The sequence below is a fragment of the Columba livia genome, chromosome 6 (assembly GCF_036013475.1).
Source record: "Columba livia isolate bColLiv1 breed racing homer chromosome 6, bColLiv1.pat.W.v2, whole genome shotgun sequence".
Taxonomy (NCBI): Eukaryota; Metazoa; Chordata; class Aves; order Columbiformes; family Columbidae; genus Columba; species Columba livia.
This window is the reverse complement of record NC_088607.1, coordinates 3,422,109-3,443,448: the sequence shown is the minus strand read 5'-3', so window position 1 is coordinate 3,443,448 and position 21,340 is coordinate 3,422,109. Positions and strand designations below refer to the sequence as shown.

Genomic DNA, 21,340 nt, shown 5'->3' with positions numbered 1-21,340 from the left:
TTGTATTTATTTATGGACACTTCCCCCTTCCAGCAGTACAAGCTCCTGTCCTGCCTGTGTGTATCCTAAACACAACCCATGATATACTGCACCCTGAAGAACACAAGAATCATGCCCGGTGATTCTCCTGGCCACAGAACCATAGAGTCATTTTGGTTGGAAAAACCCCTCAAGATCACCAAGTCCAACTGTTAACCCACCCCTGGCACTGCCCCATGTCCTGAGAACCTCATGTCCGTCTGTCCAACCCTCCAGGGACGGTGACTCCAGCACTGCCCTGGGCAGCCTGTTCCAATGCCCCACAGCCCTTTGGGGAAGAAATTGTTCCTCATATCCAATCTAAACCTCCCCTGGTGCCACTTTTTAATTTGTTACCTTGTCTTTCAGTCCTAGGGAGCTCTTCCCCCCAACTTCTGTACTATTTGTTTTCAGGATAAATAGCAATGCTTCTTTCAGCATGAATTTAAGAAATTACGAGTGGTTGTTTTCAAAAAGGTCTTAATTCTAGACCCTGTAAAAATGGAAGAGGAATGTCAGCGTCACCACTTGATTTAAAGACCCGCCATACTGTGGGTCCTTGGCCTCAGCAGATGGATGAGCCCGTACAGCAAGAGAGCAGATCCAAGGACACAGAGTCTAGGTAAGAGAACTCCGAGGAGAACTAAACCCCACGTGGAGGAACCCAGGGCAGCGATAAGGGTTTGGGAAACAGCCCTTTGGCCGCAGCAGGTAAAGAAGCTGCAGTGGCAGTAAGAGAATGTAACTTATGGAAATGCCACTCACCAAGATGTGGGTGCTAGAGAAAAAAACGTGTGAGCCTTTCAAAAAGCTGGAAATAATATATACCCTGGGGACAGGCTCCTATCGATTTCACTTAACATCGGAACTACCTGGTCTCTTAAGAAATTGGGACTTCAAGACAGGAGTACCTGACTCACAAGAAGCATGGCTCAACTGTTCTTCCCTTCGGAAGATCCAAAGGAAAGATAAGTGAAGCATAACAGTGCCAGATACCAGACTGCATTCCCCCAGCGTTTCCACCTTCCCTTCTTGTGCTACAAGATAAGCAGTGAGGAAAAAACAGCAGTTTATCCCATATCTCCTACATCACCTCAGCAAATGAAGTGGAATTCCTTCAAAATAGTTCATAAACAACAACGAATCACTTTTCTAGCTCTCCTTTTCTTTTTCATATAGCTTGAACAAAGAAAATGAACTAAGCAGCTGCAGCATTGCACACAATCACTATTTCAAGCCATGAGAAAAGAATGGATCTGGCCGTGATCTGAGAGTTGGGGATTTTTAAGCAAGCAAATTAAAGCTTTCACTCACAGGAATGAAAAGCTTCTGAGAAATCTAAAGGAATCCACAGGTATTCTGATGAAATCCTGGCCTTACCGGAGTCCACAAGAGCCTTCCTATCACCTTTGAGGGAGCCTGGATTTCACATCTAACGCTGCTCAGCTGCCAGGAGAACGTCAATGACCAAGATGAATGCAACTTCCAGGCTGTGTTAGAAGAAGCCAGAAAGGCTCCCTAGGACACCAAAGTTATTTCACCGTTTTATTTTCTGTCATTTTACACTAAAATAGGTGGTTGCTTATCTTCATCTCACCACTGGGGCTGCACCATTCGATTTTTAAAAGCTGAAACGGAGCCTACCCACATTTCTGCTGCAATAATCCTACAGGAAACGTGTCCGGGGCTTTCTAACAGCCTTTGACATCAGAAAATATAGAATGACCTTGGAGGAAACAATTGTTGGGGTAAAATGGACATCTTCCCGCTCTGAATGCTAAACATTTTGCACATCTTTCCCAGGCACACAACACTCTGTGATTCTCATGACAACCATGGCAAACGCAGCTGTAGGCATCGTTTAATTACAGTGATTCAGCCTTCCAAGTCACCATCAATTCCTCAACGTGCTCCGGGGCGTACAACACATGTTCAAAAAGCAGCATCCATGTGACCTTAAGAAGATGCCCTTTAAGGTATGTTTCCATTTATACTCTGGGAATTCGGAATTCATTAACACCAATTAAAACTGGACATTGTGTGCTGAATTCTCCACGCATTGCACTACAGATTTATCCCTGCAGGTGGAAAAGTTTTTCTGATGAAACAGAAAAGCTAAGATAAAGGGAAATGCCCTTATATGATTTGTTCTCATGGGTTATGGCAATAACAGCACTGTGGGAGAAAAACGTCCCTTAAGGAGCTATATTTTCTATGGATATTACACTGACAAGACAAAATGCAGCTGAGTTTTCGCATACCAGCATCCAAGCCAGTAAAACTGTACCCATTCTGGCTACACCACATGGTACAAAACATGACTTGTCTTTAAGTATCTGCTATAAATAATCAGACCAGAAGTAAAATGTGTTTTCATTTGAGGAGCAACCTCTCTCCTTGTCAGCTCCGCTTACAGAAAGCGCACGCTGGAAATCTGTACGAGTTCCCCTCTAGAATATACCAAAAATATGTTCACTTCTAACAGCACATCTACCGAAATGGAAAAGACTAAACCAAAACAAAAAGCAATTTATTTCTTTCTAAAGACTTGTCCTGTAGCTCTGGGTGCTAATTGTTCACAGTGACCCGCTCCTGTAAAGGACTGGGAAACGTGCAACCTATTTTACCAACGCTACTAATTGTTCAATGCAGATCTGATTTGCCAAAACAATTAAATGTATCTGCAATGTATGGCAATTATTAACAAAAAGGAACGCCAAACGAGCTGCAGACATGGGGCTACTCGGAGCGAAGCAAAAGACTGACATAAATCTATTCTGTAATCTTGTCGTGGCTGTTTCCTACTAAAGGAAGGACCAGAATGCAACGTGCTAAATTACTGGGGCACAGGGATGTGTTGCTTAAGTTTTTCTTTTAAGAAAGCAGTTGCACTGCTGGCACAACAGCCCGAGCTCTGTCACAAGCCATTTATTACATCAGTATATCAACTTTATTAAAAAAAAGACAACAAAGAAGTCTGTCGTTGTGCAGAGCTCAGCTCAGACTGGAAACATAAACAGCTTCAGAGTTTAATTAGAAACTGTTTATATCTTAGAGATAATTTCATTTTCTTCAAATGGTAACGGAGCTAATTCCAGATAGTTGTGCTGACTCCACAGTACAGTGTCTCTAGGCTGCCAGACTGAGAAATGCAAAGTGAGGTCCGCACAACTGAAAACAGAGCGGGGTCACGAAATACTGTGCTAACTAATAACAGTCTGATTATCTAACGTTTAACAGCTCTGCAGCTACAAGATGCTGCAAGACGCCTAGAAAGAGGAAAAGTGAACCAGTCAGTAAAGTGTCCTTTCCCACTCTGTATTTCTGTCCTATTTCTAGCATGACCTTTTGCGCTTTTTCTTTTTTAGCTTTTTTAAATTTTGTATTTATTCTTTTCTCTTGTGAATTGTTGGAACAGGTGGTGTTCACTTTGCTTTGAACCAGCAGCGAAGCCAAGATGCTGTGTTCGTGGCAGACCTGTCTCTCGGAAGTGCTGGCAATCTCTGGAGGGTGTGTTTTCATAGCCCGGTTCTGTAGAGCCTGAACAACCAAAATCAAGGTGACCGTATCTCCTGCTTCCTTGAGATCGTTTTCCAAAAAAGAAATGTGATTGAAACTAATACTTAATACGGTTAATGCCATGTATGATTAATACTTTCCTAACTTGTCCTTAATGGTTTCCAACTATGTTCTGTTTATTTAACCACATGTTTGTAAAGTAGTTAAACATTTTTTTTGTGTGGTAGTTGAAAAACAGAAATCAAACAAAAGCAGATGACAAAATAACAATGCTCCCCACAAATGCCTTTGAGAGCCAACCCTACCGAGCAACACTGTTCTCTCCAGAAGACATCAGCCACCCATCTATCAAGCAAATACATATTTATGCATTATAAAATGAGCATTACTGTTACTAGCTGCCTTTTGATGTTCAGTCCTAAATCTCATTAATGGTAATGGGTGATACACGAGGGAAGAACCTCAGCACCAAAGGACATCAGTTGCGTAACACACTGTAACCACAGGCTGCTGTTCCCCCAGCGACTGCCCTTGCTGGTGGAGATGAAGCCGCTGAGCATCTCCTCACCCTGACCCCATCCTGCTGTCCACACTTAGCCCAGTTCCACCGGGAAAACTGCCAGGCCGATCACTAAATCCTGCCAATTAGTCCACATTCTTCTGCCCCCACGAGCTGCGTTTTTAACTTGGATGATTGCCATCGTTTGGATTATCACGTGGCCCTACAAAACACTATTCCAGTTCACCAGAAGTAAATGGCGGCACAGGAGCAAATCAGGTTGGGGTTTAGATCCACAGGCCAATTTCTCTGCCCAAACTCGTACTTCATAGTGTGAGTATAATGTGAGAATCAGAAATATCAGATGGCTTTTGGATAGAGACCATATACACCGACTCTATAATTCACACGCTCATCACCTACCGTTTACTTTAACAGAAAGAACAAATGCCTAATCCAAGTTGTGCTGCCTCAGTGGCTCCGGGGAGCATTTCCAGAACCACCCTTAGACCCCAACAGCTTGGGGAAGAGGAAGAATACTGACTGCTGGACTCCTGGAATCCTGGTTACATGTGAGTGCTAAAGCTTCTACTAGTCCTGCCCTTAGATTGAGCAGGAATGCTGGAAAAATCTTAAAAGTGTGAGCACTGCAGAATCTCAGAGCCTTTACCCCAGGAAAATCAGGAAACAAAACAAAGTGAAACTTCAGCAATGTGAAAGTAGCATGAACTAGGGATGGGGAGAAGAGGAGAAAGCAAAGAAAGAGCTAGTTTAGATGTCTCTAATAATATACGTGCTACCACAGAGGGCTGTTAATAGAGGGTAGCCAATAAAACCAATTTTTCTTTGCCAGCACGTCACAGAAGTTACATGTTAGATGTTAGAGAAATGGATGCTTTAAGTGACAGAAACTGAAGTGTAACGCACCTCCCATTGGCCACTGAAGTTAACGCATAAAAGCAAAGCGTCAAATATAACTGTTTCTCAGTGGCAGGAAAGCTGCCTTTCAAGCAAAGCTTCTTTTCCCAGATCTTACAGCACTGCACTTTCAAAACAGTTGGGAATTAGCCTGTAATGGGCAACAAAGAACAAATGTTTCCTAACCTAAGTCAGGCTTTCTGCCCCTAGAGCTTCGTGCCATCACTGGGATGCAAACCAGCGTATGGTCTGGCACAAGGTGACTCCTGAACAGAGGCAAAACAAGTCTGCTGGGGACCTAGATTAACATAAAGGTTTCTGAAGAGATATTCTTTTATTCAAAAGTCTTCTGAGCAAATAGCAATGGCCAAGACCTCCCTCACACATCAGGTTTTGCACTTTCTACATATATACCACATACCGCTTGAATCATGTCTTGAAACAACAGCCCATGCAGTATTCTTCTTCTCCTAAGGATCTGTTATTTTCAGTTATTTCACATTTACTTCATCTCTTCTTTGTCACAGTCTTTGAAGAGAAGCAATTTACAGCCAAGGCAGAAGTAAGAGTAGAAGCAGACTTACATGACCAGGCTGTGCTTGATGTGCAGTACGATTTGGAAGGCTGGTGACAAAGTGACGGTGCTTGAGGCAAGAGTTCAAGGGCATCTGAAGGGATCCCACTGCAGACAGAGTCACAACTCCTCAGCACAAACCCATCCTGCCTTCCTACTATCGCACTTGTTTGCAGGGACAAACTCCAAGCTGGGTCACATCTTCCCTTTGTAGCTTCTGTGCAGTGGGGTAAGGGGGAATCTGCTGGACGGGTGTGGAAAAGCCCCCCCGGATTTACAGCTGTAAAGACAACTTTCAGCCTATGGTAAAGCATGCACCCCTTCCAGGTCAATAGGAGGTATTTCATCTCACAATATATGGACAGCAAAAGAAATGAGGTGTGGGCAGTAAGGCAAACGTGAAAAAAAAGCTTCTATCATTCCCATAGTCAGATGCAAAGGGGACTGCAGGAGAGACGGAGAAGCAGCCCTTTTTCCATCACCCTCTTTTGTATCAGCACGGTGAAAACCTGCTTCTGCCTACACGAGTGCAAAGAGAGATGAAGCAACCAGCTCTGTCCTCAGAGCCTGCCTGGCATTTCAATTAGCCCTGGCTGGGATGATTCAGCAATGAGAACTGATCCTGGTAAGAGCAGCATGCCTGTGTGAGACGGCAAGGAAAGCAGCTTTCAGCAGAGCGACTTACAGGATCTGCAAAGGGAGCAGATCTGAACGAGCCTGGTAAAACCAGCTGGTCTGACCTTCATGGATTCCTGGTCTCCCATCAACACCTCAACTAGGCAGGGGGACATGAAAAGGCGCCAAGGGGTATTTTCTGGTAGAGGGAAGGAAGAACATGTTTATAGTACACTCAGTTTCCCCAATGACAAGTTAGCTGGGTGAGTCACCCGTATTAAACCAGAAGAGCCACTACTGGCAAGGACACAGACGTGGGTGAGGGAAGTATAAACCCTCAGCTTTCCACCAGGGACAAACTAAACATGCTTAAGGCTGACAAGAAATTTCAAGCTTTCAAACACTTTGGGGGAAATCACCCAGTTTTAACCCCCAAGGGGATACCTGTGCTCAATTTTGATGAAGGAACACATAAAAAGTACATTTTCAAAATTCTGAAATAAACAAGCCCTGCTAATTGGCATCGCTTTGCTTCAAAATTTGTGCTCAATTCTGCTTTTAATTGCAGTGGTATAAATCTAGACTAACGCCTTGGGTTTCACCAGAAGTCTTCGGTATTTATCTACCTGTCAGGAAGAATATTTTCACTCCTAAGAGCAGATATTGGGAAAACAAGTGGAATACTGAAATGGCCTCACCGAGCCAGCCTAGTGCCTTGGTTTTCAGATCCTATAATCTCAGCAAAAAGACCTACAGATCTCTTTAAGACTCCTTATATCTTTCTTTTTCATTTGGAAAAGTCTACGGTCAAAAAGGAACTGAAGGAATATCGTTAAAAATACTCACAAAAAGGGAACAATGTGTTAGCATTAAATATTTCCTTGTTCATACATTTTTTTATAGGAAAAAAAGGTCCGTTTACAGTGGGATTTATGTCATTTCCATAGCACATATTTGAATCTCTAAAAGGCCTGGAGTGTCACGAATGTTGGCTTCTATATGTTTAACTCCATGTTACACGAGACATATTTTGCTGAAGTAGAGGGTCTTTAAGGCATTTGTAGCTCACACACAAGTGGTTCACATCTTGCTGGTATCTTTTAAGAGTTAAATCTATAGGAAGCTCATTAAAGGACAGATCCAACAGAGTTTGAATTCCACACTGATCCCTTGAGATTTTTTTCCACCAACAAGTAATTTCCAAGACCTCTTCAAAGACTGAAACATAAGAACTGAAAGAAGATGGCAATAATTAATGAAATCACTTTTAAGTCAAAAACCTTCAAACATTCCCTTCTTCTGCACAACCACACAAATGACTCCAAAGTTCAGTTTACGGAGGCTTTTCTGTTATAACCCAGAGATTTCCTATTCTTTTAAAATATCACATAAGGACTTCTCAACAGCTTGTACTTTTTACATTAGCTTCAACCCAAAGATTTTTTCTTGCACTTGCTAAATCTACCTTAAACCAAGAGCAATTAGAGGAGCAGAGTGTCAGTGAGTACACTGAGAGTGCGGGCTGTCTCTCTCAATGTATGTGGCTTCCCTGGGATGCTCTTTGTTTTGATGTTTTTCCTATTCTAACAATGTTTTTCAGGTAGGGAGTTTTAATTTTGCCTTAACAGACACGTACTTCTCCAGTGTTCCATGAATAATGATGCTCAGAGGAATACCACCCTTGGTCAGATCTTGGGTAAATATTCAAAGTGTTGATTTTAAATGGGTAAAATGCAGTTTGGCTTAAGGCATAAAGTATTCTCCCGGAATACTTATTATGGATTAACAGCACAGTATGAAGCCTAAGGCTATAAACTGATGTTAAAATTTCCATTTATAAATCAATAATGGCTGCAAACAAAACAGCCCGCTCAATTCTGCGAATGCCGCAACTCTTCCTGAGGCACTAGTTGTATATAAAGTTTGGTAAAAATCTGAAGCAAGTGTTCCAAAGCTGGAGTGCAGCGGATGCCCCTCTCCCCAGACTGCAAACCTGTGGCATTCTGGAGCTGGGCATGGTGTTGCTGGAGGAAAAACAGCCTTGGAGCCATCATGTGCTACAGAAACCCCAACATCAAGTAAGCTGAGCTGCTGGACTCACGTCTGAGAAGACACTGAGCGGGTACAGCCTTGGTCTGTCCATGCCCTGAGCAAACCCAGCACCACGTGTCAGGACTGGCACATTCCGAACACAGGACGGCTTCAGATAAACCCTGAGGACCCCGGCACAGAAGACAGAACCAGTTATCTAATCTCACGTTAAAGCGGACGAGTACACAAAATGCCTAGAACTTTCTGTCCTGAGAGCATCTCCTGCATTTGTTTCCAAAAGCGGAATAATTGGATGCTGAAGCAGGAATTCAGCGGGGATGACTCAAGCCTGTGTGCATCTTTCACGAGCTCAGAGCCCAAATCTCAGGCCCGTCCACCCGCCGCGCACCAGCTCTCGCATCCCCTCACCTCAGAGCCCCGTTTCCAACTTCAGTTTGTTTTCGCAGCGTGCATACGAGCCCTGATGTGCTGCAGAATGCAATTCCATACGGATATTTACTACCTATTGTTTTAGAAGAGCCAAGGTATTTTTCTTTTCCAAACTGCAGAAATCACTCTCATTTTCCTCCCCCCACACACAAACTCTCTTTTGTTTGTCTCTTAACTTGCTGTGCTTGGCCGCTGGCCAGAATCCCTTTTTCTGCCTCGAAGGAGGGTGACAGCACGCCTTTGAAGAGACGCCAAGGCTGCTGTTAGGCTGACCAGCGGGAAGCAATCCTGCCCAGCACTCCCTGGCCTCTCCCAGCTCGCTCTCCCTCTTTCCCAGAAACACGCAGTCTTGGAGAAGGCAGAGGCTGAGCTGATCACGATTCCCAGAAGAGATTTTTAAGCAACAGATGAAGTTTAAGCAGACACAGAGAATGCTGGAGCTGGAATAGACACAAGTTCATCGAGACCATCTTCTTGCCCCAAGGCAAGTCCAGCTGTACCTACAAGACACTGTTGGCAGATTATCTGCCCCACTGGTTCTCACCAGCTTCCAGCCACAGGCTGGAACATTTCTGCAGGCAGTCCACTCCAGCACATCAATTTACCACCAGAAAGCTTTGGTGAATCTACTGTTCTTACTTCAATGTAATCCTATCAGTTCTTGTCTGAATATGGACATGGAGAACTCATTCATTACATCACACGTTTCTAGAAGAACTTTAAAATACAGAGAAGTAATCTGTAATGAGCCCCTCTGGTCATGGTGCCTGTGCTCTGTCTACAAAAACACTGTGCTTCTCTTCACATAGCACCCTTATCATCAGCAGAGATGACCAAGGGTTCACTGGCTTTAATTCCCACAGTGTCTCAAACGTTTTCTTGGAAGATCTTCCTCCGGCCACTGAACAGTCCTGACCTCACCAAATTTACAGCCTGAAGTTGCTCACATGCAAATACTGCATCACACTTATAACTAGGGGTGAAACGGAAACATTTGTGCGAAACTAAAAACCTTCTCTGCACAAGACAAAGGCTTTACAGAGCGTCTAGTAATAACATATTTCCTGCATTACTTTATTTGCTACACATTCATCTTAGTCTTGGCCTTGGGATGCTGCTCATTTCCTATTATGACTATGATACTCGGTTGGCAAGATGGGAGAAGGTGAAATTCTGATTCAACACTTGCAAGGTTTTTTTAATTTTCCTATTGCTTATGGCATTTTGTCTCTCACACTGGTAACAGAAATACAAAGGTACAATGGGACATGTTTGTGCTCTGATAACAACTTTAATTGTTTCAGCTTGAGGGCGATAACTGCGGAAAGACTTGACAGGTGTTGAAAAGATTTTCTCTTTTGCCCTTGAATGTTCCCGAGACACAAAGGAGAACTAAAACTTTTCCATTCTAAGTGTAACTTGCCAGTGCTTACCCCGCACTTACCCAGTAGAAGGGTTCATGATGCAGCCCCCTTTGTCGGTAGACGCTTTGCAGTTACAGCCCCTCTCCAATGTGTCATGATTCATCCCGAAATTGTGGCCCAGTTCATGAGCCAGGGTGACCGCTGCACCCAGAGGGTTTTCTGAGTGATCCTACAACACAACAACACACCAGTGACGTCAACATATAAAAGCAATTCAAATACACACTCCCCACTCTGAGGTTCTACTGTCTGTTCTTTGAAATGTTTGATAAACTTACCAGCTGCATTAGGTTGGTGTTAAATGGACACACTTTTAAACTCATCCACCATATACCAAGTGCCGACTGGGAATTTCAGGGCAGGCCACCCAGTTTCCCCTGCACATTAGACATTTGAAACCAACGGACAGTTTGGAACATCTGGGCCATCTCTTTATTTAGGGCATAAAATTCCCCTGCTCAATAAAAGCCCCCAAATCCCAAGACATGGCAAAGAGGCAGCCAGCTGTGGAGTGCTGGGCAGCCATTCATGGGTGAGGATGAGTGTGATGAGGGAAAAGCAAGAAGCTCCTTCGTGGCAGGAGGTAAACTACATAAGCAGCAAGAAACTTCACTTGGTCTATTTAACATTCTTCAGACTGTGTCTTTAATATCAGAAAGTCCAAGATTTCACAAGCCTTGAAAAGAAAACCAAGTAACTTTGAAAATCTCCTTTTTAAAATGAAAGGATAAGGCAAGTCGAGATCTTAGATGGCCTCTTGTTAACACCTATGAATATTCTTCAATGTTGCGGTGTCAAAATTGAAATATTAACATTAATCCTTGTTGAAATACTGATTTTCAGGACAATTATTTATGAGAAATTCACTGCATGGTCTGACTACAGGCTGGTGATCGGACTGATGTTTTGGCTCAACCACAAGTAAGAGACCTTTCCACATTGATCATTTTCCTTGAGGGAAAAATCCCGCTGCACTCATCTGAAAGCTTCCCCTAAAGGCATAAACATGTAATATAAATGCATGATCCACTATTTATCAGTCAGTAAATGGAATTACTATGTACAGCCGCCTGCTTTAAAAGCATATATGAATATATTCAGTTTAAATAACTCTTTTAGTATCATCTAAGCCAACCTTCAGACTAAAACGAAGTGAAAGGTAAAACTGTTCAAAACATTAGCTACATATTAATGAAGCCCTTGATACACAACCTGGGGTACATTTAAGAGGTTCTTCTGCCATTCACCTGTGCTAATATTTTTAGTAAATCACTTCTCAGAAAACAAAATAGAAAAGAAAATACGGTCATTCTGAAAACAAGAAACTACTTCTGCATTTGGAATAAACTCAAAAGAATTTTATCTTTCTAGTTTTTCCTGAATGTTTAACTTGCAATATAAAAACCTCGTGGCTAATCTAAGAGGCAGGTTGTGTGCAGTTCTAGTCTAAGATGCCTGTTTGCTGAAAGAAGCTGTACAACCTGTTGTAGTAAAACAAATGACAAAGTAAACCTATGCAGCAAAAGAATCTGTAATAATCAAGAAAATATAAACTCCTGCACAATGCCTACATATGGAGATGTCTTATGTAGACACTCGTCACATACAGACTGATTTACCTTTGTACTCACAGTAATTTATGAAATATTTCGAGAATTCTATGTGATCGAACCCGATGTCATAAAAAGAGCACAACCTCTCACTCGACTGGAAAAGAATCCAGGACTGAAGATGAATAAAACAATGATAAAATTCCATGTAATTTACCAAGAGCACGTGGAATGATGCCGTGAAACCAGGGCTATGTGGTCAGGACAGAAACTCCCCTAAGGTCTGCGCTACCTCAATGGACAACAAACCGAGCTCAGGTCTCTTCATCTGTTCAGTCTCTCTTACTGAACAGAGACTACACTTACGTGAAACCCTCTAAAGCTGGCAAGTAAAAATAAACCCACAATTCACACAGTCCACTCCAAAACTGGAGCACTGAATTCCGAAGCGTAATTTGTGTCTTGAATAGGCAAACAATTATTACAGCCCATGCGGTTCTCATTACTTGCTCTGATCCGCTTGGAATGCAATTTTATCAGTTTCTAGAGAGGGTTTTTAAAACCAGGAATGTGATGTCTCAGCAAAAGAGGTTATGTGAAGACAGCATAAATGGAGGTTATCAAAACAAACAGTTGACACGTCCCATTTGATACTGAGACCATCTAAGTATCGCAAGGACTAAATAAATGAATAGCAATGTGACTTTGATTTATTCCACCGGGGTCTTTTAAAGTTAACTTGAGCAGTAAAAGTCATTACCAAACAGTTTCACAACCACTGAATAAGCAACCATCTTCTGTTAAGACATAATAAGCTGTTGCACAAAACATGCAGCTGCTTTTCAGCTGAACTCTGCTTCATTCCACTGAGATTCAGACCAAATCGTAATAATAAAATACTGTCACCTACAGCTACAACAGGCTAATGGCCCAATCCTGGAACTTCACAGGAATAAGTTCCTAAAACACACTTTCATTTCATTTAAGCAATTCACTGAAATGCAAGCACCTCAGTTCCATGCTTGTCATTCAGCCTGACTTCCCATTGAAGTCAACAGAAATTTGACAGGAGTGAGAATACTACATCACACTACAGCAGTATTTTATGTTTAGATCCACAACTTTAGCGGGCAATATTCTGAAACACAATGAAGACGAAATCGCAAGTCAAAGGTTTGCTCTTTCGTTTGGTCTTCATACAACACAACAAAACCACGGCGGTAAAATACAATTATAATGCTCTTGATGCCTTCTCAGACGCAGATGCCTGCTCTCCCCACTTTGAGCTTCTCTTACAGTTAGTGGGGGACAGGGTGTCACCCACCACTGGAGAATTCAGCCCTACAGAAAAGCTGAGAGGGGCAGGCTCTCAGTAGGGATGATAGAGGAACAGTCAGGAAAACCAGATCATACAAGGATGATTCCAGTTTTTGTATTCAAATATTACCTTTCATGCAATCTCCCTGTCTTCTTTCCGATCAGTTTTGAGAGCATGGGAGCTTTCTGGTATTGAGTGTTAGGGGCGGGATGGGTAAGAGACTGGCGGGATTATAAGGATGGCCAGATGTTCAGTTGCCCAGTGTTGAGACATTTGAGTGCTATTGTCCCCCAGATTAAGAGTTATTCATTCTTTCATTTGCCTGTCTTCCAAATTCAGAGCTTTCTTCTCTAGGTACTGGTATAAATAAGAAATTTTTGTATGCACCTGAATTAGCTTTTGTTAACTGGGGGAGGAAGGCTGGACAGCTGCCCATTTGGGTTTTGGGGGTGAGTGTTTGCTTATTTTGGATTTGGCTCCTTTTTGAGATTTGCTTAAAGAACTGGAAAACATTTATGGTTAGGCTGTACAAGCCTTGAGTTAATGTGCACCTCGAGTGAAGCTGCAGCCTGGCCCATGATTCAAATATGGGCACCGGGGTTCTCCTGGACATGTAGAACCACAGAACAGTTTGGGTTGGAAGGGACCTTCAAAGATCATCTAGTCCAACCCCCTGCCATGAGCAGGGACATATAAATCAGTCAGAGCCCTGAGAGAACGTTAAGAAATGCTGATTCTTGTTTTCTTGTTAGCAGAATGAAATATTTTCTGTTGTTTCTGTTTAAAATGACAGTTTCCAGAGTGAAGAGGACTGACTTCGCAGGAAAATACACTGCAGTGTACTTTAAACCTTATGCAAAAAATTAAATGGACAAAAAGCCATCATTAAGGGCACCTCTGACTGCAGATAAAGCCAAAGCAGTGAGTGCTTGTCTGAGGGTGAAATGGATAAAATGGGCCTGTCTGTCTCATATAAGCCTTTGCCAAGATCTGGAAGTGCACTGGGAGATTCCTACAGCTTGTTCTTCCTCTTTTCCTCTCATACTTATCCCCCAGGTACCCAGTGAAAACGTGTAACAAACACCAATTAGAGACTCAGCTTCTAAAGCTACCAAGAGACTGAAATCTTTTTCTTTTCTACCATTTTGACACGACTTGCTCCAAATTACATGATGTGATTGTTCTTTCCTATACCTCAGCTTCCCTGCTCACCTCGTAAATCCTCCCAGTCCGAACCATCTATACATCATCTTCCACGGACGCACACAAACCCCAGCTTGGCTTCTTGCCTATTTGTCCAAGAGACCACAAAGGAGACCTGCAGACCAAACTCAGTCTGGATGCTTGTTAAGACAGAAGGCAGAGCTTTCAAGGGGCTGTATCTCCGGGATTACCCTGCGGCATGAAATGTCTTGAGGCAAAAGCCTTAGTGCCCTGGGCTGCAGGTTTGCCCTATGAAGCTTTGAAAGACTGGGAGCTTTGAGATCATGCAAACTCTGAACATTGAGCTCCCACCTCATTTCTGTAGGGATCTGAGGTGTCCAGAAAAGCTAGAGAGAACAACCCATCACCTGAGGTGCTGGAAGCCTTGACAAAGCTGTAGAAAACACAAAGGCTTGAGCACGTGCAGGCTGAACTCAGACACTGTCTAAGAGGTTTGTAGGTCTTTATGCTCTGAGTTGAGCCCTGAGGTCACCAGCTGAGGCTGTTAGTGGCTGCAGGCTCTGCGAGTCTGCAACTGCAGAAAAACACTGTTCAAAATTAATCAAATAATTTTTTAAAAATCTGAAAGAAAATCCTCCAGAAATACCTCCAGAAATCGGCTGAGACATTTACTTGTCTGTTCATCATGCCTAGCATGTAACCACAGCATTACCAGTAATGCTACTGGAGAGAGGCTCAGGTAGAGTAAATGCTGCTGTTGTTTGTCCTTGTTGTCTGGCAATGTAATAAACCCGCTGTGCTGCTAAGATGGAAAGCAAAGCCTTACACAGGAAACTCTGCAAATACAGAATAAAATCAATATAATAAAAGATTCAGCATAGGCTGTTGTTGCCTGTAACACTAGTATACTCTAGTGCGTAACATATACATCTTCTGGCTTTCATCCCTTATAGTACCTCAACATCTGATTTCATTATAATTAGGAGCAGGGGATTCTTGCAAAGAGGCCGTGTTGTATTTTAATGCCACATTTTCAGTTTTTTCACTTTGGAAACTATCACTTACAAGCAATGTGCATGTAGATATAGATAACACTGACTGAAAGTGGGACAAAAGGGGCTGACGTTCTGGTACAGAATTCAGCGCTACAAAAGCTGAGATGGTGTCGCGCCACCTGGGCCAGTTTCAAGTCCCGCACTTTCAGCACTTACCATGACGACCCCTCCAGACTGCTCTGCGGTGCACATGCTCATGATGGGCGCCATGCCAATGGTGGTCCCTTGGAAGTACACCCCGCTGCGGGAGGGGGAAAGGAGAAGAACAGTCCCTGAATCACCATTCTGTGCCAAGATACCACCCTATTATTTTCAGTCTTGTATTTCGGCCCATCTCAAACAAAGATCCCATTTCAAGTGTGTCAGCTCCAGACATTTGCAGGTTTACAACAATGAAAAGCACACATTAGTCACACCGACTTGCCAAACTGACAATGACGGCATCCCCGCTACGAGAAATATCTATTTGATCACCGTCCTTTGGGTTTACTGCTGTAATAGGACCCTTCTTTCTCTTTTCCCTGACTGAAGTTTGGAATAGAAATACAAACATAAAAATAATGTCTCCAGCTCAAAGAAGGGTTATTTTAATGCAGTGGGAAGTTTATATGCTACTTGTTATAATACATGGCCAAGAATGCAATCATTCCAAACAAAGAGTTATTATACATAGAGAGCAATCAAGTATCTCATGAGGGACAGTTTGGAAGGGCTCATTCTACTCTTACACAGCTAATGTAAGAATATCTACATAATGAGTAAAGAGCTCCTTTTATTTACTAACACATCAGGCACATTTATCTGTAGAATATAAAGAACGGTTCATTGATCAAAAATGATACCTGGCTGAAGACAGACATGTTTCTCTTGTTTTTTCTTAAGAGTGCTTTTACCCTGAGAGTGTCTACTCAATTACTTTAACCCAGGCATAGCAGCAGCAGGGTAAAACACATGTATAATTTAATTTTTAAGTCACAAATGAATTGTCTGATTTAGACTGCATTTTAAAGTTTACTGAGGTCTTTCTACCAACAAACAGGCTTAGTGCCACCTCAGCTCTGCTTCTGGCGTGAGGGCACGACTGCCTTTTGCAGTAACAATTTAGACTGAGACCAGGTTAAACTGCTCATAAATTCATGCCCATAGCATTTACCAGCTTCTTACACACGTACACTTGTACACGAGTGGTATTCAGGAAAGGCCTACAAGCAACAGGGATACTGCAGAGCTACGGAAGGAAATTCATCTGAAGTGTCTGCTGAAGAGCTCTGCAAAGTGCTTTCATGTTGGATGTCTGCAGAGGGGAAAGACAAACCTCAGGGGCACAGATGTTTCTCCCAACAGCTTAGCAACTGGGGAAGAAACCAGTACAGCTGCCCTCGTATCACTGCCATACCAGCCGGTACTAAATATAGTGTCAATCTACCTTATTAGCTGTGCATTGTCATGGGGTTTACGAGGTAGCAGTTTCAGCTTTCTCCAGTCCAGGAACTCATGCAGGCTGGTGAAAGGGTCTTGAGAAATAGAGCACTTATCCATGTCATTCCACACTTCCACTCCCACCAGGGCTACTCGAATATTTAGTGGCCTATAGAACTAATGAGAAAACAAAAATAAAAACATGTTTCTAAAACTCATTTTAGACCACACTGGATTAGAATATGTTAATATGTTAATAAGGATTACAATATGCACAATGCGCATATGAACCTTTATTGTAGAGACTTAACTGGTCTCTTCTCCAGGGCCAAAGTGAACACCTGATAGGAATGTGTCAGAAAAAATATTTCCATGACTTAGAGAGAAGAGTTCTGACCTACATACCCACCAGGCATTCAAAGACATCCAGAGGTGACGCTACGTCTTCTCGTCTCACCCAAATTTGGTATCTTCTGAAATTAAACGTCGTGGCTACCTTCACGTGTCAGCCTGAAGGTGACCTGGACAACGTTTGCCAGCTTGTCCTGCACTAGTGAACAAACGTGTTGCTCCAGCAGACGACTCTCCCTCGCTAGCGCCAGCGCGATTCAAGAGGCAGAGGTGACTGTGCGCAACTATGGTTGTGCTTCAATATAGTAACTGAAAATTACTCAGCCATCCAGTTTTGCTCATAGCAGATAAAACCAAGTGATTTTGGCAGCATGGGCTACCTGTGCTATTAGCACACTAGTAAATGCCACACTTGCTACAAGAGGGGGAGCCAGAGCAGAATTATCAACAGAGCAGAGATAACAATTCTAGTGTGAGACTAATGTGAAGGATTCAAAAATCGATCAAGTTCAGATTTGGCTGACAGTCTCAGTAAAGAATATACTAGATCTTTGTCTTGTTTGTATGCATTACAGTCATTTGGATAACACTGGCATTTGCTGAGCATAAATTAAGTATGAAACATAAATATATTATAACATGCAAAATTAATTTTGAGCAGGTAACATATAAACACCTGTCCTCCAGCAATAAGTCAGCAAGACAATTGTGGAAGAGGTGGAGGTGTCTACAGCAGCTTGTTTTTAATCAAGAATGCTTCTCCTTCAGTTATTTCCCTTGAAGTGTCACTTGGCAAGTTCTCAGCTAAATTAAGACTCCCTTCAGTTATAATTTCACTACTGGACGCCTGATTTTTTCTGGCCATACAGCACAACAGAAATAAACTTTGATTTGCTCAAAGAGCACTGTAGAGGACTCTCAGCCTTTATTGTTTATGTGAAGAAATTACTCCAAATACAAAAACAAAAAATCCAGTGTGTGTCTCTTTCTCATTGCGCTCACTCAGCCATCAACTCCTGCTTCCTAAAGACCTGCGTATTTCTAATTCTGCAATCTTCCTTAGCCGTATATATTATTGATCATATCTTCGCAGGCCTTTTGGTGGCCTGACAATCTGACCATCCCCTGCTGCTGCAAAGGACTTTGCTCTCCAAATTCCTCCTCTGAATAATCCTTTTTCTATGGGCTGTTCCATAGGTGATTATCCCCACTCTCTTCCCAGGTTAATAAAATCCTAGAGCTAAACTGTACATCTCCTTAGAAGATGTACACATATAATATACGCATCCTGTGTATAGTCCATGCATTACCGAGAACTGTTCAGAGCAGCGCAGAGCTCACAGCTCAGTACGTTGAAGGGCATGTGAAAGGTGTACGTTTCCTTTTTTGGTTTTACGGGTTGGGGAGAAGTATTGCTCTGAAATCCTGCACTATTAGGAAAGCACAGGGTCAGCTCCTCGAAAAGGTGGGTGGATAAGGAGCTGCGGCACAGGCTGTGAAAGCTGCTGATCTGAGCACGGCGGGTACGCTGGGAGGGCACGATGGGGACACAGCCCCATTAAGAATGGAAATACCGGAAACGTACAGCTTATGCTTACCAGTAAATCCCTGCGGCAAGCTCTTTTTCTTTTTATGAAAGCAAAAGTTTAAAGTTTTAGAAGCTTTCTTAATTTGCTGGTAAAAGAGACACTGATTTCAGAGCAATGTTCTTCAGAAAGCATAGGAAGATTTGAAAAAGTGAAATAATGCTCATATTCTTACCTTATCAACATAGTTTGCAATTTCAATCAGCCTCTGCTTAATTTTTTCCACATCCTTGCCTTGTCTCTGAAACTTCAAATGTAAAGGATTAATATACTAGCAGGACAAATGGCATCGTTTCCCCCAGCAGCCACCTTACGGTGCCAGCGCTGCGGGTCATGTCTGGGGACCCCCGATCTGAGGCAAACTCCTGATGGCTCAGAACAAGCACAGGCTGTGGGACAGGATTTTGCTTCTCACTAAAAGGTTTAAAAATCCCTAAATCACACATAGAAATCTTTCTGGGACTGATGTTTTGTGAAAAAGCAAAGCCTCTCCTGTTGGCTCTTGTTCTGCTTTGTGATTTTATCTCCCTAACGAGCAGTGTCCAAGGAGCCAAAAAAAATGAGGTGGTAAAATAACTCAAACCAAGATTTAGATCTTTGGTTGCCGTTCAACTCACTAGAATGTTTCTACAGTTAATCCCACTTGAGAGTCAAACTCCTTATGAAATATTGCAAGAAATTTTACAATTAACTGTCAGCACTGTCCCATCCTAACAGCGCCTTCCATTGCTTAGCCCTAATTAGGGAAGAAACTTTACTTTGGAAAACCATTGTATTACAGTCCGAAGCACATTACACGTGATACCGTGGAAGATGAACTGAGCTACCGGTTTCCCACCCGTGTTCCCCATAACTTTCTAATTTTCTTACCTCGCGATTATCTGCCACAATAACAAGCTCCACATACTTTGTTGTCTTCAGCGTCTCCCTCTTATACTGCCAAAAAAGATGCAAATAGTATTTTATGTTTGCAATAAGTGACCCTTGGAATCACCTCTCCCTCAGTCCAACACAATGCTTGCAAGAGGAAATACACAACATCTCAAATTACCAAAGATTTCACTACATACGAAGTTTTATTTTATTCCTTCTCTCGTGGAAGTTTTCCTTTTATCGACCACAACAGAAACGGCCTATGTGGTACTTACAAAAAAGACCCCTCAGGATTTGCTCAGAGCAAGCAGGAAAGCGGGGCAAAGTCTCTCTCAAGCTTTCAGCTTTCTGCAGCTGCAATGTTTGAGCTATCCTCCCTCACAGGAAAATATCATCTCCAGCAGAAAGACTTCGGCTGTTTCCAAGGCACATTTAGAGAAATGATGAGCTGACTTTTAGCAAACATTTCACACAAGAGACAAACTGACTACTAGGAAAAACGAGAGATAAAGGGATATTGAGCGAAGCAGAGAAAAGATCAAGTGGTCAACTGATAAATTATGTAGGAGGAAAAGCCCAAGAACAAAAACTGCAGAAACAAGCAGAATCAACTGTCAGCATCTAGGGAAGCAAACCAACACTGAAACCCTGAAACCAGAAGGCATCCATTTAGTTTTGTATCTGTATATTTACACAAAACAGCTGGTCACACTACCTGCAGTTCTAAATGCAGGTCTAGCAGAGTCATAGTATCGACCTGCAAAAAGATCACTGAAGAAAATGATTTCTTTATTAGAACTAATTACAGCACAGCTTCTCTGCTACCCTAAGCTTAAGTGACCTATTAATGCCTGCAAAAGTCCTGTGATTTACAGCAGCTGAGCATCTATTCCATCATTCCTCCCTTGCTTCTGGAATAAGACAGTTCGGGAAAAGAGGTCACAGCAGTGTATCTGATCTTCATGCCAGAGCTTAAGGAGCTTAAGCAGATGTATGACCCACTAATGACCACCATTTCTTAAACTAAAGTAATTCTCTATAACCTAAGACACAACTAAAGCTTTCCAAAGCAAACTGTTCCCAGGCAAACTGTGCGACCCCCTGAGCTAAGTCAGTGCTGCACATCACCTGCCAGACGAATTTCACAAAGTTTTCTTCACATTCCTAAAGTGTTCCACTTTATTATCTGCAGATTAATGACTCTGAACATCTTACAAAAAGCACTGTCTTTAGAGGAAAGTGACTTCCAAACTCACATGTGGTAGTGTTACCACCTTCAAACCACAAGAAACAGAAAAAAGCTAAGTTCTATTTGGGCACTATTTATGACCTTAGAAAGCAGTAAAAGCTATCATTAATGAACTAAATGTCAATGATACAAACACGTCACAGGATTACGCTACATAGAAGGTCTGGCAAATGAGCTCAGGTACGTAGTTTCACAACTTTTCCTGATATTGGGCTTCTCTGTCACCTTCTTGGGCAACTGCCACCACCATGGGGACACGGTGAGCGCACAGACTTGGTGCACATGCCCATGCCCCGGTTGCCACCCAGGTCATCAGCTGTGTCCGGTGATGTGCTGGTTGGGACCCAGGACACCACGGAGTCAGTGTGTCCCCTCCTGCTGCTCCTGGCACGCAGCAGATGTGATATAAAGGGCCTGCCACGTCTCACTAAACTTCAGATGGATCTGCAGTGCTCTGGCGGAGCTTGATTTACCTCCCAACAAAATGTATCAGACATGAGTGAGATGCCACGCAAGGCAAATGACCATGTGGGTGTTGTGATGGAACTGACCTCTCTAGACACTAGAAGTCTAACAGAAATCTGAAATTTATTATGTCGTCCTGATCAGAGGGGTATCCCCAAGGCACCTCTAGTCTTCTTCCAAATGAAAAGTATCACAGCTATCGTGTTCTCTTCCATCTTGGGTGGGCAAGAACTTTTCCAGACATCGCTCAGTGTTCTTATGG

At 42.7% G+C, this 21,340-nt stretch overlaps 1 protein-coding gene across 3 annotated transcripts in view; it reads right to left on the bottom strand.

The window, feature by feature from the left end:
- The window catches only part of ADAM12 (ADAM metallopeptidase domain 12), a 171,205-nt gene that overhangs the window by 34,619 nt on the left and 115,246 nt on the right, over nt 1-21,340 (bottom strand). For all 3 annotated transcript variants that reach the window (XR_010473363.1, XM_021292029.2, XM_065066740.1), the window contains exons 7-11: nt 19,362-19,427; nt 18,667-18,738; nt 16,562-16,731; nt 15,292-15,376; nt 10,069-10,217 (exon numbers count right to left, since the gene is read on the bottom strand). Coding sequence is in view for 2 of the 3 variants with exons in the window: in XM_021292029.2 (XP_021147704.2) it covers nt 10,069-10,217; nt 15,292-15,376; nt 16,562-16,731; nt 18,667-18,738; nt 19,362-19,427 (542 nt within the window). In the remaining variant the exon portion in view is untranslated. The remainder of the gene's footprint in view (nt 1-10,068; nt 10,218-15,291; nt 15,377-16,561; nt 16,732-18,666; nt 18,739-19,361; nt 19,428-21,340) is intronic.